The sequence below is a fragment of the Lingula anatina genome, chromosome 3 (genome assembly GCF_051362555.1).
Source record: "Lingula anatina isolate TDL-2025a chromosome 3, LinAna3.0, whole genome shotgun sequence".
In the NCBI taxonomy this organism is placed as follows: Eukaryota; Metazoa; Brachiopoda; class Lingulata; order Lingulida; family Lingulidae; genus Lingula; species Lingula anatina.
The window spans coordinates 33,131,618-33,150,547 of NC_141769.1; the positions used below are offsets into that span (position 1 = coordinate 33,131,618).

At 37.9% G+C, this 18,930-nt stretch overlaps 2 protein-coding genes across 2 annotated transcripts; one reads left to right on the plus strand and one right to left on the minus strand.

Annotated features, from left to right (window-relative positions):
• Positions 1-33: 33 nt before the first annotated feature.
• LOC147763263 (FMRFamide receptor-like) lies at positions 34-1,541 on the minus strand. Its single transcript, XM_087009753.1, has one exon. The coding sequence runs from the start codon at positions 1,470-1,472 to the stop codon at positions 207-209; it is 1,266 nt and encodes a 421-aa protein (XP_086865879.1). The 5' UTR covers positions 1,473-1,541; the 3' UTR covers positions 34-206.
• An 8,116-nt stretch (positions 1,542-9,657) lies between these two features.
• Positions 9,658-18,880, plus strand: LOC106175767 (flavin-containing monooxygenase 5-like). Its single transcript, XM_013557906.2, has 7 exons — positions 9,658-10,098; positions 10,685-11,086; positions 11,501-11,597; positions 11,848-11,975; positions 15,635-16,061; positions 17,117-17,282; positions 17,859-18,880. Exons 1-7 carry the CDS (start codon positions 9,968-9,970, stop codon positions 18,110-18,112), a joined length of 1,605 nt encoding a protein of 534 aa, XP_013413360.2. The 5' UTR covers positions 9,658-9,967; the 3' UTR covers positions 18,113-18,880.
• The last annotated feature ends 50 nt before the right edge of the window (positions 18,881-18,930 follow it).

The following is an 18,930-nucleotide window of genomic DNA, read 5'->3' on the forward strand; positions in this document are numbered from 1 at the left end:
AGTTTAAGTGCGACACACCCCACTCGCAGCTTGGAGGCACTTGGTTTCCAGAAAACCAATATAATAATAATCATAACAATTGCAGTATAATTATTATTCATTCTTCTTATAATTTGAATTGTATCATTTCATCCGACCTGTTTTTAATTATTCAATATACATTCAATTAATAGATATAAAACATGCAGTACATAAAATGCCGTTTGCTATATACGGCCTCGATCGGAGATGGGCTCTTCCGATGGTGAAATTTCTTCTTCCGGTGTTGACATTTCTACTTCCTTGTCTTCATACTTTCTGCCACAGCAAAGAAATTTCAATTCTTTGCAGAAAGAAGAACTAAAGATACCATAGAAAAAGAAGTTCGCCGAGGAGTTAATTATACCAAGAAAAGCTGTTATTGTTTGCATGTACTGCAAGTAAACCTTCACTTGTTTCGGCAAAAACTCTTTGAATAGTCTGAAAAATTGCACAATAGTTACCGGCGTTACACAAATGATATATGTTGTCACTAACAAAATGACAACCAGAGTCAACTCCTTCTGTAAACGCTTTCTTTTGTCATTCTTCCCTACAGCAAGATCCTCGCGTTTCTGCACACTTTTCCTCACTTTCTGTATAAGTTTATAGTTAAAAACAATCAACATGGACAGTGGAATAAGATGAAAGAAAAGAAGAAAACTTATAGTGTGATAAACAAGAAAATACATGTCGGGCCAGTCCTTGTAGGTTGCTCTGAAGCACCTGTCAGCGCTTCCCTTCCTGCACGGGTAGTAGCCGACAGACTTCAAGTCTAGGAACCTTGGTATGGTGTACACGACGGCGGCTACGACCATCACTCTGACGCGAACTCGCCACTGGGCAATTGAACATGACCTGGCGAATAAATGAGGCTTGCAAACACTCACATAGCGGTTCAAAGCTACGAAGACAAGCATGTATTTCGAAGCCAAAGCTGGTATTCGTGGCAGAGGCCATACATAAACCAAGTAGTCGCCATATTTTACGAATATCTCATCCAGATAGCCTGTAGCCGGGTGGAACGAAAATGTTCCATGCGTTGCGGCAATCCCCAATATAAAAAGGTTGTCAATAACGGCAAGGCATTTAAATAGATAGTTTTGCGACGAAGGTTTTTTCCTTCCTTTGCTTGAGTAAACAATGAAGACGATGGTATTAAAAACAAGGCCTATGGCACTAATCACAGTTATCACTATACCGCTGAATATTAAGGTATATAAATTAAAGCTCGTTGCGCGGTTTAATTTTTCATCCGTTACATTTGTGTTATTCGTAATGGCGTCGAATACCGTCACCGTTATTTCAAGTCCATAGTGTGCGTCCGTCGTCACAATCGAGTTCATTTGAGACCAAGAAGAATTGTCCTGCTGGTCTGGAAATTGGGCCTTTGAAACAGTTGACAAGTCCGACGCGACAGAAGTGTCCACGCTTGTGAAAGAGAAATTCGCCATCTTTGCGTCGATTTCTGTTAAACCTTTGATTCGTATTTGTTTATATTATAAAATGTCGAACACGGTAATTTCTTCCTCTAATCGGCTTTGGTAAAATCTCCGGCAAGTGTCACGGGTACCCAATATATAATGGGACTGTAGTGTATAATATATACATGTGATAAACATTAGATCCTGACACGCGTTTTTTTGGCATCGATAATCGATACTTGCTGACATATTACTGTTAAAATACCAAAGTTCAGAAGCCTTTGAACTTGTTATTACATGTAGCACATGAATGCTCTGAAAACCAACACATGTATATTCCGAAACCGCCTCGTAGTAAAAAATGTCACCAAAACGTAGAATTATTACTCCTGTGGACTTGTAATAAACATCCGTCGGACTTTGACTATATTCCAGAACCGCCTCGTTGTCAGAAATATCACAAAAATGTAAATTTCTTTCTACTTTACGCTTGTGAAAAATTAATTTGACTATAAAGGTTGACGGTCCGACGCTCCTTGTTTATCAGAAATGTCACTAAAAAGAAGTGGATTTGCCTTGGGACCGTTTTTTTTTTCGCAGCAGTCCCAACTAGGTGTGGCTCAGCTGAGACGCGCATGGTCAGTGTCGATGGTTGATTTAATACTGTTCAAGCGAGTTGAACTTCCACAACAAGTATTTATCAAACGTTGACCAAATAAGTCATACATTACCTAAGAATTTGCGGGAGATGAACATCGCACGTGGGCGAGTTTATTACATATAACATCTCTAGAGCGTGATATAGGGTCACTTTATTCGGTTTTAGGGGTGCTTTAGGACGAAATGACTTTTTTTTTTCTCGGTATGTATGTCAAATAATACGCTGTCACCCTCTCGCGATATATGTCATGAACACCTCTCGCTGGCGCTCGAGGTGACAGTGCATTGTCTCACACATAAAAGTAGTCAAGTCGCCGATGGATGCTCAAAGGAGGCACGGTGATCGCTAACATCGTACACAGAATGTTCACGCGTCGCCGTGGACGCCAGTGTCGCCGCAATGTTTTGGAAATGCTCATAACAATCTCACACAGAACGCTACGGGGGTTGTTCGCCGCAAGGTCGCTCAAGTATCGCTTTGGTTATTAAATGCAATCAGATCAACACCTTTGGCTCAGGGAAAAATGGCCAAATCGTGACACGGCGGATAAAAAAGCACCAAATTTTGCGTGTGGGTACCTTTTGACGTAGTAAATAAAATAAGAGCCGTAGCCCACGGAAAAATGTAACCGTTTGATCAAAAAATCCAAAATGGCTGCCAATTTGTTGAATTCCATAGAAATATATACATACCTATGTTGATTTTAATCAAATAAAGTATTTTCTCAGTGTTTTCCACATTCTTATTACCCATATTATGCATATATGTCAGATAGCAAACGATTTTTCCTGAACTTTCCAACGTACTTGTGCATGTATAGTCACAGTTTTTTATACAGGGGTATTCTGTTCAACGCCTGGAGGAGGGGTGTGTATCTGTTAATCTGGTTGCATACAGCGAGAGTCCCCTCGGAGTTGGATCAATCTACGTAGAATATGGTTTCATCTTGAATAAGCCCCTAGACTAGAGATCGACCACATAAGCCCTTATTTTCTAACATGTGCCACGTCATTTGCATTGTGTCCGAGAAACGTATTAATCCTGTTTACGTATTAATATCATGGTACCAGGTATTAAAGCAATCCATCTAAAAGACAAAAGGTCATTGGACAATAATTTACTATCACACAACATTGAGTCATTCTAGTCAAAACGGCGTGTGGTTATTTTAGCTGACCATTTCTTGAGTGAGAGTTACAACACAGCGGACTTCGAGATTCCCTACATTCCATGAAATCTTGCAGCGATTACTAAGATGGAGCTCGCGGTTAGAATTTCCGAGAACTCTTCCACTTGGGAAGAAACGACAATAACTTCACTGTTGCCTGTTGCGGTTTGGTCGGAAAATTCAACAAGGTTTTTTAGCAAAACATCCGCCAATTCTAGCCATGGACTCGAAGCTACCACGCAGGGCGGGTTCATCAACAAAACGTCTTTCAATGAAGGCGAAAACTTCCTTGTCTATGGTTTCGACGTGTATACCTTCGTATTCAGCGGTATTGTGTTGACTTCGGTTGGTACCATCGGGATGATATGTAATGTCATGGCATTTATAGTGTACACAATTCAAGAAAGAAAGGCGCCTGCAGCTCACAGTTACCTGTTCAAATGGCTGGCTTTTTTCGACAATTTATTCATCTTCTGGATGGTCTCTTTTTACGGAACGTTAACTTTTGATGCGCATACAGGATTTCTGGGAGACTTTATGTCAAAATACGGAAGCTACGTAGCGTATGTTTGGCCCATCGGAACGGTGTCTGCTTTAGCTTCAAAGTATATGCTTGTCTTCGTTGCTGTGAATCGTTACCTTGCAGTTTGTAAACCTCATTTGGCTGGGAAATATTGCTCTATTTCTCAGTGGCGAGTGCGTATTTTCATCCTCTTCATAGTTTGTGTTGTATACAACTTGCCGAGGCACTTTGATCTAGAATCAGTGCGGTACGTCCCCTGTGGCAAAGTGAAAAGTAATGGGTTATGTTTTGTAGCCACGAGCAGAAAATGGCCACAGTGGTACTTCCTCTTTTACCGCACTATTTGCCAATTTATTTTCTATCATTTCATACCTCTGTGTACACTGATTGTATTAAATTGCAAATTGATACTTAGAGTGAAGAAAAGCGTACAGAAACAGAAGGAACTTGCAGTGAAAAATGACAAACGGCAACGTTTGCAGAGAGAGCTGAATAGGATTGTCATCTTGTTGGTGACAACCTATATCATATGCGTAACACCAATAACTGTTTTCCCGCTTCTACAACTTCTCAAAGACGCGTTGCCAAAGCAGGTGCTTGCATCTATGAAATATTTCCAGCCCATCGCCTTCTTTCTTGGTGAAGTCAACTCATCTGCGAACTTCTTCATTTATGGGTTGGTCAGCACTTCGTTTCGACAGGAACTGAAATCGCTCTGCTGTCGTAGTGAGAACCAAGACCCTGACACTGAAAATGGTGAAATGCCTGCCTCCTTGCCACGACGGGTTTGAATTAAGAACGCTTATTACGAATTGTTCACGAGGAAATACTTCAAACTTTGTCAATTGTGAAAACATCCTTTGTTACGCTGCGTCCTGCAGTCGCGTTGTGTTACTAAAAACAGTATTTTAAGACCATTTTGTAGCCTATATCTAACCTATTATAATGAACGCGGAATGCATGAAGCTAATTTGTTTACCAAGCATTATGTAAAACAGCTCAAGTGTCTATTATTTTGACTGCTTCATTGGACACTCACTAGGCCTATATGTGTTCTATACATATTATGTGGTCTGCAAAAAAAAAAAAAAAAAAAAAAAAAAATCTGAATGATCTTTCCTTAAAGTAAGCTACACAGAAGATAACTATAGGTCGAGACAAACTGACCAATTAATTAACGAGCACAACCGACTCCAGTTTTGATAAAAATGGAGAGGGACTTACAAAACTTTTATTTTTATTTTGAAGTGGAAAAGAAATGCAATGGGCCTTGGTTGGGTTGAATTGGTGCCAGAACAGAACACGCCTAAATACTATTACTTTTATGCTCTAAAACTGCCCACACTGTGGATATGATATTGTCTTCAAGAATAAAATTGAAGTGAAAACACCAGCGAACCAAACCTCCCAAAGACAAGATGGTGCGCCACTATGGATGTCAAAACAAGGTATGTGCTCGTAACAGATTAGTTTTAAGGTACAATTTATGATCTCCTCGCTATTTTCGTAGTTTTCTCTGACATTTATCGGGATTAACAAAAACAGAATTAAGTAGCAAGAAATCAACGCCTGTTTGTTTGTTTGTTTGTTTGTTTGCATCATTACCGATGTTTTTTTTAAGTTGGGGGGGGGGGGGGTAAGGCGGTGTTAGGGAGATGGATGGAGGAGGGGGTTGTAAATATACTTTTTCTATATAAATTGCTTACTCCTCACCCTCACTTCTCATTCTTACCCCCTCCTGCTTAAAAAAACATTGGTAGCCATAGGTATGACGTAAACAAACAAACAAACAATCCACCCACAATCCACCCACCGACGGTAACCCAGATGTTGATTTCTGACTACTTAAATGCATCTTAAACTCCCTTTGCACTGGGAGGCGATCATTGTGCGACCGTTGTTCGCTGCAAGATCGCTCAAAGGAAGCAGAAAGGCGGCACAAGTATAGCTTTAGTTATAAAATGCAATCAGATCAACATATACTTTTTTCCAACGTACACATAAGCCCTTGTTTTCTATTATGTGCAACGTAATTTGCATCATGTCTGGGAAACGTATTACTCCTGTATTAATTTTATGGTGGCACGTATTCAAGAAATCCTTCTAAAAGACACAAGGTCATTGGACAATAATTCACTATCACACAACATTGCGTCATTCTAGTTAAAAAGGTGTGTGGTTATTTTAGCTGACCATTTCTTGAGGGAGAGTAACTACACAGCGGACTTGGAGATTCTCTACATTCCATGAAATCTTGCAGCGATTACTAAGATGGAGCTCGCGGTTAGTTTTTCCGAGAATTCTTCCACTGGGGAAGACACGACAATAACTTCACTTGTTCCTTTTGCCGTGTGGTCGGAAAATTCATCAAGGTTTTTGAGCAAAACACCCGACAATTCTAGCCATGGACTCGAAGCTACCACGCAGGGCGGGTTCATCAACAAAACGTCTTTCAATGAAGGCGAAAACTTCCTTGCCTATAGTTTCGACGTGTATACCTTCGTACTCGGCGGTATAGTGCTGACTACGGTTGGTACCATCGGGATGATAAGTAATGTCCTGGCATTTATAGTGTACGCAATTGAAGAAAGAAAGGCACCCGCAGCACATTGTTACCTGTTCAAATGGTTGGCTTTTTTCGACAATTTATTCATTTTCTGGATGGTCTCTTTTTTCGGAACATTAACTTTTGATGCGCACACAGGGTTTCTTGGAGACTTTATGACAAAATATGGAAGCTACGTAGCGTATGTTTGGCCCATTGGAACAGTACCGGCTTTAGCTTCAAAGTATATGCTTGTCTTCGTTGCTATGAATCGTTACCTTGCAGTTTGTAAACCTCATTTGGCCGGGAAATATTGTTCTGTTTCTCAGTGGCGAGTGCGTATTTTCATCCTCTTCATAGTTTGTGTTGTATACAACTTGCCGAGGCACTTTGATCTAGAATCAGTACGGTACGTCCCCTGTGGCAAAGTGAAAAGTAATGGGTTATGTTTTGTAGCCACTAGCAGAAAATGGCCACGGTGGTACTTTCTCTTTTACCGCACTATTTGCAAAGGTACTGTCTATCATTTCATACCTCTGTGTACACTGATTGTATTAAATTGCAAATTGATACTTAAAGTGAAGGAAAGTGTACAGAAACAGAAGGAACTTGCAGTGACAAATGACAGACGACAACGTTTGCAGAGAGAGCTGAATAGGATTGTCATCTTGTTGGTGACAACATATATCATATGCGTAACACCAATAACTGTTTTCCCGCTTCTACAACTTCTCAAGGACGCGTTGCCAAAGCAGGTGCTTGCATCTATGAAATATTTCCAGCCCATCGCCTTCTTCCTTGGTGAAGTCAACTCATCTGCAAACTTCTTCATTTATGGGTTGGTCAGCACTTCGTTTCGACAGGAACTGAGATCGCTCTTCTGTCGTAGTGAGAACCAAGACCCTGACACCGAAAATGGTGAAATCCCTGCCGACATGCAGAGACGGGTTTGAATTACGAACGCTTTTAACGAATTGTTCACGAGGAAATACTTCAAACTGTCAACTGTGAAAACATACTTCGTCACGCTGTGACCTGCAGTCACGTCGTGTTACTACAAATAGTTTTAAAGAATATTTTACTACGATGTCGTTGACCATATTTAACCTATCAGAATATAACGCGTAATACATGTAGCTACCATATATATATATACCAGCTATAGCATTATGTAAAACGGCTTGTCAAATGTTTATTATTTTGACTGCTTCATTGCACGCTCACTATGTGTTCTATTTTTATTTTGTGGTCTGTTTAAAAAAACAATTTTAAATTATCTTTCCTTTAAGTGAGTTACAAAGAAGATAATGATAAGGCCAGATAAATTGATTAATTGATTTACGGGATTTAAAATAAAGGAATAAAAAGCACTTTAAATGTGATGAAACATTTATTTGTGCACCGAGATGTTAGTTAAGATTCCCGTAACACTTTACAAAAACGAATTATAGGCCTACTTTTGGTAAACAAGAATCTTTGTAAGTACTTACATCAATTGTGCTATCTTAGACTTTGCAGCAGGCCTATTGACTTACCTTGAGTTTTAGGGGCGTAAGTCTAGAATGCCGTATATACTAGCATGCTAGGCCTATATAAAAACGCTAATATACAATGTAGTAAATGCTTTCTGTACAATTTCATTGATAGATATTTTATTGGAATAAAACTGCTGGACAGCAGGAAATCCAAATTTTCTGACATGACTTGAAAACGTAACATGGTAAAGGAGAAGAGGGGTGCTGATGTCATTTTGCCAAAAAAATTCTCATGTAGGCTACAGATGTCGAGGTAACGTGAACAGCCAGATAAATCTTCAGCAAAAACCGTATATATATTGAAATTCATGGGACGTCGCGCTGCATATTCACGACATTTGCTTGTTATTTCTTTACCTCTGGTGGTCGGTATCATAAAAGAGATATGAAAAATAAAGTTCTAAAACTTAAAGAGTAAATTTTTGATCTACTTTTAAATAGATCAAAAATTTAAAAATTCAGAATAAGTTAGAACCAAACTGTACTAAAAAACTATAATGGTATTGGGTTAAAACTCGAAGGACGATTAGGTCTACCAGTGCCTAAAGCCCAATAGCTTTTTTTTTTCAAATTTTACATATTTTTTAATATAATAATAATAAAAATAATTGTGAGTCAAATCCCTAGATCTAGACCTTTTCTGCCAGTGTAAAAATGTCTTTAGAAAAATGTAGTTCGGTAGAAACAAATGGGATAGGCTTAGCGTGACTTAAATGGGTCAAAAATTAGCACGGGACTAATTTGTAGAAATCAATGTGAAACAGATAAGCGCTGTGTATCGGGCCTATAAAACACAGACATTGAAGTAGCCGCGTATGACGTCACGGGAAAGCATGGCGCAGACACGCTCGGCTGTCACCTTGATTGGATAGTAAACGATTGTCGTAAAATCGCTAAATGATATTAAAACCGGGTGCATAAACTTGAAAACCACCTACAACAACCTTGGACTACCACATTAATCCAATACAATGCAAACATAAACTATAACAAGTGGTTAAAGCCTTCAAACCGAATGTCGTAAAGTCCCCATATACCTCCATAGAGACAATAAAATAGAATGAGCTTGTGAAACAAGAAAAATCCAGTTCCAACATAATAATCGAAATAAAATACTGCCGGGCATCGGAGCCCCCTAAAACTTGGCACGCTTACCGCTAATACTGCAGGCTACATCATCCCGTCGCTCGTTTGTAAATTCCGTGAAAGGCATACGCACAATCAAACCGTAAAAAAAAAATTCTCGGGGTGTCGTTGGCCAGGTCCACTCTAACCTACCATTACGAAAAAGAAGCCATGCCATTGGACAATGCGACCTCTGCGGTTACGTCATTTCCTGAATTGGATTGTTGAGTGGACCTAGCCAACGACACCCCGAGAATTTGTTTTTTACGGTTTGATTGTGCGTATGCCATGCACGGAATTTACAAACGAGCGACGGGATGATGTAGCCTGCAGTATTAGCGGTAAGCGTGCCAAGTTTTAGGCCGCTCCGATGCCCGGCAGTATTTTATTTCGATTATTATGTTGGAACTGGATTTTTCTTGTTTCACAAGCTCATTCTATTTTATTGTCTCTATGGAGGTATATGGGGACTTTACGACATTCGGTTTGAAGGCTTTAACCACTTGTTATAGTTTATGTTTGCATTGTATTGGATTAATGTGGTAGTCCAAGGTTGTTGTAGGTGGTTTTCAAGTTTATGCACCCGGTTTTAATATCATTTAGCGATTTTACGACAATCGTTTACTATCCAATCAAGGTGACAGCCGAGCGTGGGCGCAGATAAACAAACTGCGGACACGCAACTAGACGAAAAAGTAGCGGTATTTGAAAGTATTGAGGAAGAATTTGAGAAACACTGACATTGCTAGATATAGTTAATGCATGACTTTATTTGATGGGACGTGTAATCTGCTTATTAGGTAATCCAATACGGTCAATCTTATCACAAAAATGCATTGTGCACTGTAGGCCTACTGCACTTTGCTCCCGATTAGAGAAGGCTGTTTGACAGGTTTGACAGGACGGTGTGATCGTAGCTCGGCGTCGCATTTTGCTTTACATCATAATATTTAAGTCAGAAACGAGCCATGGCGAAGAAGATAGCAATCATCGGCGCGGGAGCGAGCGGTCTGACTGCAGTTAAGTGCTGTTTGGACGAAGGACTGTCGCCTACGTGCTTCGAGCGTTCTGATGACCTTGGTGGCTTATGGAACTACAGGTATGAAACGTGACAGGCGGGGTGAGAGGTGCACGGGGAGGGGCTGGAAATAGTAGTGTAAAATATGTTCAGAAGTGGTTGACTAACTTAGATTTAGGACGTTGGCTGAGTGAGGAAATGGTGGACGGGGGGGGGGGGGGGTATGGGGTTGGAAAGGGGGATGGGGGGGAGGGGCAATTCCAGGGGATACCAGTGCTACAGGAGGCCCTTACAAACTCCGTAGATCCTATCTGGCAACCAGGTCTTTTTAACAAGCATTAAATTTTAACTCTAGTTTTCACACTTGCAAGCACACGTATTTATTAGATCTATAATTAATTATGATAATCTGCCACCTTGGTAAACAATATTTACATATATTTATATACAGTATATGCCAGTACACTACGTGGAGTACACTAGGCTATACCCAGTAACTATATTTACATGTATATTTCTCTTCTATTTATCCATGCCCTCTCCCTCTCCCCCTTCAACACACACACACACACACACATTCACAAACACAGGTATCATGGAAAAGTCTAGATCTACCATGCTATCAATAAAGGTTTTTAATTTTGGTGTCTTGTTCTCTCTATCATAGGCCAGAGGAGAGAGCTGATGGAGACGCTACGGTGATGAAGTCCACCATTATCAACACCAGCAAAGAAATGATGTGCTACAGTGATTTCCCCATTCCAAAAGAATACCCCAATTTCATGCACAACACATTCATCATGAAATACTTCCATCTGTACGTCGAGAAGTTTGATCTGAGAAAACACATCAAGTTCCGCCATGAAATCGTTCACATTTCTCAGTCGTCCGACCATAAGGTAACTGGACGATGGTCAGTGAAGGTGAAGGATTTGGTTGAGGATCAAGAGTGGACGGAGGATTTTGATGGAGTTATTATCTGCACTGGCCATCATGCAAAGAAACATGAACCGAGTTTTCCAGGACAGGAGAAGTTCCGGGGTAAAATCATTCATACACATGATTACAGGTAATGAGATATGTTTAAAGTAAACGGAAATTATACAGGTTAAATCACTTGAACAGTTTACTTGCAAACCACAAAGTGATGGGTTAAAGAAAAATTTGAGACCACATTTTTCATTTGGCCTCTGCTCAATTCTTTTCACATCCAGGAAATGAGGGTGGTGATTTTATTGATATTTTAATAACTGAATTGGAGAATACAGAAAACTGGCTGTTTGCATTTCTGATAATGTATCAAACAAAAAGCACTCTGGGTCACATATGATATCCTCATGAGTTTTTTTTAATATTGAACGAAATATATAAAATATTAAACCTTGTATATTGATAGTGGCATGACTAACTCAGAAAAATTGTAACATAGTCCTGTAGCATAGCCCTGTCTGTTTCTGTTTTTTTGAACTGATCTGTGTTTCAGAGACCATAAGGGCTACGAAGATAAGCGCATTGTGGTGATTGGTGTAGGGAATTCTGGGAATGATGTCGCAACTGAGCTGGGACGAATAAGTAAACAGGTTAGTGTGGAAGTAAATGTACTTGAGGTGTCTTCTAGTATTAATAGGGATTAGAATTCCTCCCCTTAAATTCATGAATGTGAGGAATTTCAGAAAATCTACAATTTGTGGAGGGGGGAGATGTGCCACCTGAATTCACCTGTGCAGCATATGGTAATGATGAACAGATTGATGGATGGATGTGTAAACAGATGTGTGTGTGTACGTGCGCATGCTCGTGTATTTATATATTTATTTCCCCTCACTCTAGGTGTACCTGTCCACACGGCGCGGCATGTGGGTGTTGAACAGAGTAGACCAGTACGGACTGCCGATAGACATTGTCTCCATCAGACGGATTCTCAACTGGTTTATTAAGATAATGCCCTTCAATTTAATGTAGGTACACAGATTTTTCCTATTATTGCTGTTTTTCTTTCTTTCTTTCTTTCTTTCTTTATGTATAATTTTTATGTACAGACACAGATGTGTCTGTACATATAGCTGTCATCTGCGTCTGTCGTCGCCGTCGTCGCCGTGCACTTTTACTGATAACACGATAAGTGGAAAACTGTTTTTTCTTTTTGTTTGAAACTTACAGAACTGATGAATATTCATAATACGCAGGTCGAGTTCGAAAACCAGCATGATCGGGTCACTTATATGGAATTTATGCTGTTTTTTCACTTTTTTCAGCATATATGCAGCACCGATAACAGGATAAGTGGAAAACCATTTTACCTTTTGGCTTGAAACTTACAGAACTGATGAATATACATAATACAGAGGTCAAGTTCGAAAATCAGCGTGATTGGGTCATTTTTAGTGAATTTAGGCTATTTTTTCTCTTTTTTCAGCATATGTGCAGCACCGATAACAAGATAAGTGGAAAACCATTTTACCTTTTGGCTTGAAACTTACAGAACTGATAAATATTCATAATACGCAGGTCAAGTTCAAAAATCAGCACGATCGGGTCACTTATAGGGAATTTATGCTGTTTTTTCACTTTTTTCAGTATATATGCAACACTGATAACACAATATAAGAAAAACAGATTGGCCAATTGTCATTATACTCACAGGAGGGGCCAATCTTACTAAAACGCAGGTTGGGTTTGAAAATCAGCATAATCAGTCCATTATTTTAGAAGTTATGCTGTTTTTTCACATTTCCTCACATTCAATTCTTAGGCATGTTAACAGTCTCATTATTGAACTAATAAGATACGTAAAAGTGTTTGTTTGACATTTCCTGCATCTTTACAACATTGTTAGTTGATTTTTTAAAAATGATGGTAAACTTGTTATCATGTATTGTGTAATAAAGTGTCAAAAATGGAAATAAACTCATATCATTGCAGTTTGTCAGATGCATTCATCCACTATGTTCAGAATCTCAGAATGGAGGAAGTTGGACATTTAACACTGTTCTATTGATACTTTTCCCATCTCATCAATTTTCTTCATTGGTCATATAAAAATGGCAGTAAACTGTTTATTTTCTTTTATGTTAAAAAAGTGTTAAAAATGGAAATAAACCCATTTCAGAACAGTGCTGTTTTGTTTACATTTTGGCATTTTCAATATGTGACTTTGAAGTTCCATGGGCCTGAAGACTTTTGCTTGTCACATTTTCTGAATAACCATGATACTAATATTTTATAATTAAAAATTGATGGTCATTATGCTGTAAAACATTATGTAATATTGCATCAAAATTTGAAGAAACCCCTATTTTGGGCACTGCTCCCATGATGACCATTTAAGGAAAATCATGTCACTTACTGTTCTCAAACTTACAGGAAAGAAACATGGGACTAAAATACAGCTTCAGTAGGCAATGCAGTCTGTTTGGTAAATTTTTCTGGCAATTAAACAGTTTTTTGTGAAAATTTAATTTTTCACATATTGGCATTTCCAAGGTGTGACTTAGAACCTCCACGGGCTTGAAGACCCATGCTAGTCACATTTTGTGAAAATCCATGACACTTATATTTTATTATTAAAAATTGATGGTCATTATGCTGTTAAGCATTATGTAATGTTGCATCAAAATAGAAGAAAACACAATTTTGGGTGCTGCTGCCTTGATGACCATTATGGGAAACCGTGTTACTTATGACTGTCAAACTTTCAAAAAAGAAACACAGGACTAAAATGCAGCCTGAGTTAGAAAAGCAGTCTAATTGGCTTCTTTTTCTGGAAGTTATACATTTTAGTGTAATATTCATTATCTTTTTGGCATATTCATTGTGGGACTCGGAGCTCCCATGGACATGAAGCCAAATGGTAATCATATTTTCTACATGTCCATCCTATTTATAGTCAATAAACAAAAATTGGTGATAATTATTCTCTAATTTATTATGTAATGTTACATCAAAATTGACAACAATCTTTTTGCACTGCTACTGCAAACATTATGAAAAGAAAACTGTGCCACTTATTATAATTTTAAACTTACAAGTACGATTTTTAGGATTGGCCTTCAGCTCATGAGAAAACCAGCTCTATTGGATTATCATGTTTATTGTATTTATGCATTTTTTGTGAAATTTTCATTTTTCTCATTCTGGCACTTTCTAAGTATAAACTTGAACTTTGATGGGCCTGGAGCCTTATGCTTTTACTTTCGTCTGTGTTACCTGTTGTGCATAAGTTGATGTTGACTGTGCAGTTAAACATCCGTAATGTATTATTGCATCAGGATTGGTAGTCTCCTATTTTGGGCATTATGGTTTTGTGCTTTTCTTAAGGTGTGACTTATGGGCCTGAAGACCTTTGAGTGGGTCAGTCTGTAAATTACCCTTGGGTATCACTAGATTAATTTCAGAGTTATAAAGTCATTTGCTTTAATAGGCCATTAAATGAGATTACGTAAAGCACACTTGTTGATATTTCCCTGTAAACTCCCAAAGGTAAAGCTCTCTGCTAGATTAATAATAAGGAAGCAGTGATAATTATGCAGGTAAATTTTGTTTAATATTGCAAATAAGTTTTAAATATATATATATATATATATATATATATATATATATATATATATATATATATATCAAACTGGAAGATTAAAAGTTTGAATAGCATCTTCATTGGAATTATATTTACCTCAACCTCTGCCAAGGAGGTTATATTTTCATCTCTGTTTGTCTGTCATCCACATAACACAAAAAAGTTATGGACCGATTTTGCAGAAATTTTCTGGAACTGTCGGAAGTGGGCCAAAGAGGACAATGATTAATTTTTGGTGGTGGTCCGGATCAATAATCAATCAATTATCAATAATAATCAACAATTGCTGCCTTGGCAGAGGTCTGCACTCTCAAAGTGCTTTTCTAGTTTTGTTGTTTTCCTTTATAATTTTTTCTCAAACACTTGAATTTGTGACTTTTAACTCTCATCTGCCTGGGGCTCTGCACATTTTCTGTATTTCTACATAAGCAGTTATATTGTTTTTTATGTCTTTAAAAACATTATGTAATATTATTTTATGCACTGTTATCATTTTTCAAATATTGAGACTTTCATAATGTGAATTTGAACTCTCATGGTCCTGAAACTGTAATCTTATTGAAGGGGTGGATTGAGACCATCTTCTGGGTCTTCCGGAAGACGGGTTGTTAAGTTTATATTGACTGGTATCTATTTTTTTCTGTTGGAAGACCATCAAAATGGAGGATGGATCAACATAGATACTTTGTAATACTGTCAGATAATATCTCTGGGTCTGCTCCTGTTATTGACCATGTTACCTGTTGTGCAAGATTAAAATTCAGTGTTGACTGACAGTGCTATTATAAGCATTATTTATTATTGCATCAAAATTGACAAAATGACCTTTTTTGCATCTTTATTTTCTGTTTTTTGTCTGTACATTTGACAGCTTTGCTGCCTTGTTTTGTAGGTAACAGATTTAACTTTAATATTGTGGGTAAAAATACAAACTAAGGTATTGAAAATTATGTAGTCAGCAGAAGCTGAGGCTTTGGTGACAATAACAAAGCATAGAGAAAGTTTTCAAAGATAATTTTTGAGGTAAACTATTCTAATATCCAGGTGTTCCATTGGAGAGCAAAGGGTGAATTCTCGCTTCGATCACGCACGATATGGCATCCAACCAGAGCACAGAATCTTCAGCCAGCATCCCACCGTCAACGACGACCTACCAAACCGTATATTGAGTGGAGGAATCATCATCAAACCCAATGTGAAACAATTCACTGAGACGGGAGTGGAATTTGAAGACGGAACATTCGAGAACAATATAGATGTAGTTTTTCTTGCGACTGGGTACATCTTTGGCTTCCCATTTCTGGACGAAGGCGTTATCAAGGTGAAAGACAATGTGGTGGATTTATACAAGTACGTGTGGCCACCAAACAGTCCAAAGTCCTCCCTGGCTGTACTGGGGTGCATCCAACCCCTGGGGGCCATCTTTCCAATTTCTGAGCTCCAGTGTCGTTGGGTCACCAGAGTGTTCAAGGTATTCCCAGTTTATGTCAGTTTCCAGTTTAGACAAAATTTTTAAGTTGGTAAACAAGCAGAGACTTTGGCCCCATTCAGAATAGGGGACTAACTAGTCTGAGGGTCAAATATGGCCGACCCACTTGAATACGTCCCCACGGGATATCTATTCGGTGTCTATTAGTGGATTAGATGGCAAGCTTTGTAGTGGGTCGCCATATTTGACCCTCTGACTAATTGGTCCCCTATTCTGAATGGGGCCTATCTGTAAACAGGGTCGTTAGACATTAATTTATTATTATTTTATTTTATAACAGGCATAGAAACTATTGTAGGGTTGGTTGGTGTGTATTTTTTTTTTATTAGGAGTAGGACATGTCAAGTCCACAGAGTTGGTGATTTTTTTTAGCATGAAACTATCAACATGTTGATCTTTCATGTAATTATAAATTGTTCCCACTTACCAAACTAGTGCCAAATGCATTTTTTTTTTCTATTTAAAGAAAAAAAGGGGGTAAGAAAAAATCTAACTTTCCTTAAAATTAGGGTGGGTGGGTTGGCATAATAGCTAAGTAATGGACTGTCAAGGATCACCAGTTTGGTGTATGTGTGAGTATTTTAAAATACACTCAGAATTATCTTTCAGGTTGCCAAAGTGTGTTTATACAGGTTAATTTTTAGCCAACTTGCTGAGATATCGATTGAATGATTTAAGATAAACCTGGGAAAAGGTCTCTGTCAAAAGATAGGAAATTAATTGATTATATGCCATGAGGCATGTAAAAAGCACCAAAACAAGATAATATAAGAACATTTTAAGATTTAATTAAAGAGCTGACATTGTCAAAGAATTTTGAAGAGATCAGTCAATTACGAAAAAATATATAACAAGAAAAGGAAATCTGTTTGCAGATTTTTGCCAGTTAGGCTTGGAAAAAAAGGTTGGTCATGTAGAAAAAGCATCAAAAGCGTGGTAAAAGTTTTAAATAGTCTATATTATATTAAGCCAACAATTCCCTTAAATTTGCCTTTACGATAAAAATCTGATGTTCAGTAAAATATTGACTTTCTCAGGGTCTGGCGAAGCTCCCCAGTAAAGATGAAATGTATGCAGACATCCAGAGAAAGCGAGAGGCGATGGCCAAGCGGTACGTGAAGAGCCAGCGTCACACCATTCAGGTGGATTACATAAACTACATGGATGAACTGGCAGAACAAGTAGGCTGCAAACCAGATTTAGGTAAGTCTTTGTTAAAAATTGATTTAGAAACCTGAACAAAAAGGGTAACAGTAGCTATTGCTTTCTCTTCTAAACTTTGAAAGTTTTCATTTTCATTGTTGTAAAGTTATACTCAGACACTGGTGCATGTACTTACAAGTCCAGTAGGCCTGTCCCATGCATTTTTAGCATGCATTTTTGGATTCTGTGTATTACTTAGTGTGTTTTCTGTTACGTCCCAACCCTAACAAATATACAGCAGAAATATTGTCAGAGATTTCATTGGAATAAAAGTGTACCACACAAATCCATTTTCCCGAAAAATGTTGGTGATGGGGAGTGGGAGGGGTTTGCTCCACCCCCCCCCCCCTTAACTCCCCCCTCCCCAGCTTGATTGACCTTCTTTATAAAACATGTGATAACATATACAAAAGCAGACCATCTTTATACATAATCATAGATATGATCAGCATCATTTTACATGGTTTGTGATTCTTAGCTATACCATTCTTTGTCTAATCTATTTTATTTATTAGTTCAAATAGATTTCATTTTATCACAAGGTATGTATATTTTTTATGTATTTTGTCTTTTCAGTGAAACTTTTCTGCTCAGATCCTAGTTTGGCAATAGAGGTCGCCACTGGGCCGTGCACGCCCTACCAGTACCGCCTGATGGGCCCCGGAAAGTGGGATGGGGCGCGGAACGCCATCAGGACCACCATGGACCGAGTTTACTACCCACTAGGCACACGCAAGGTGGAGGGTCAGAAGAAAACTGGTCATGGCTTGCTGAAAATGTTGATTTTTGTCATTGTGATTGTTGCTGTGCTGTTTAAATTTTTCTTTTAAGGGAGGGGAAGTGGAATTGTCTTACTTCAGACTGTATTCATTCATTGATCAATGTGTGTGAGGTCATCACAATGTTATTTTAAAAAAAAACTCAGCAAGGGCAAAATAATGACATTTAAACCATTAACCTTCAATACATTGCATTGATTTTTTTTTCTAGTTGAAGAATATTCATGGCAAATTTACTGCAAAACATTTAACCATTATTTCCAATATTTTTAAGTGTATCTTGTATCAGTTCATTATTACATTCCATGAGGTATTTTATTTATTTATTTACATGTAAACCTTGCAAGTGTTTTCTTGTTGGATGTTTTTAATACAATAACATCAGTTGTATATTGTGTATCAGTTGTGTATTTTTTTCAGCAATAGAGATTTTAATCATAAAAATGAATTATTAGCTGGTGTGTCATTTTCCCATTATTTATATCACAGTATCATAAAGGCAAATAATCCTTGACTGATGGTTTGTGCTAGTATTCCACGATGTAAATTAAATCAAAGTATATAATCTGTTATATGGACTGCCATAGTACTTAGCTTAAGTATTTCACATTATTATTTTGTATTTGTATAATGAACTGTATTTATATCAAGAAAGTATATCATTGCCTATTACATCTGGTGCATAAGATGCAATAAGCTTTTAATCATATAATTTTTATGTAATAGGCTAAGCTAATTATACATCACTTTATTACTGGTGCTGATAAGCATCAAACTTGGGTCCAACTAAACTTGTGATAATAAATCAGCTTTAAATTATCAATTGTTTTCATATTTTCAAGTATTTGTTTTTGTCTTAAAGACATGCT

What these genes read in the sequence shown, in the direction of transcription:
- LOC106175767 (XM_013557906.2), top strand. Translation starts at nt 9,968, where the DNA reads ATGGCGAAGAAGATAGCAATCATCGGCGCGGGAGCGAGCGGTCTGACT. An exon ending in TGGGACGAATAAGTAAACAG is followed by an intron (nt 11,598 to 11,847) that starts GTTAGTGTGGAA and finishes CCCTCACTCTAG; the next exon opens with GTGTACCTGTCCACACGGCG. An exon ending in AGGCTGCAAACCAGATTTAG is followed by an intron (nt 17,283 to 17,858) that starts GTAAGTCTTTGT and finishes TTGTCTTTTCAG; the next exon opens with TGAAACTTTTCTGCTCAGAT.
- LOC147763263 (XM_087009753.1), bottom strand. Translation starts at nt 1,472, where the DNA reads ATGGCGAATTTCTCTTTCACAAGCGTGGACACTTCTGTCGCGTCGGAC.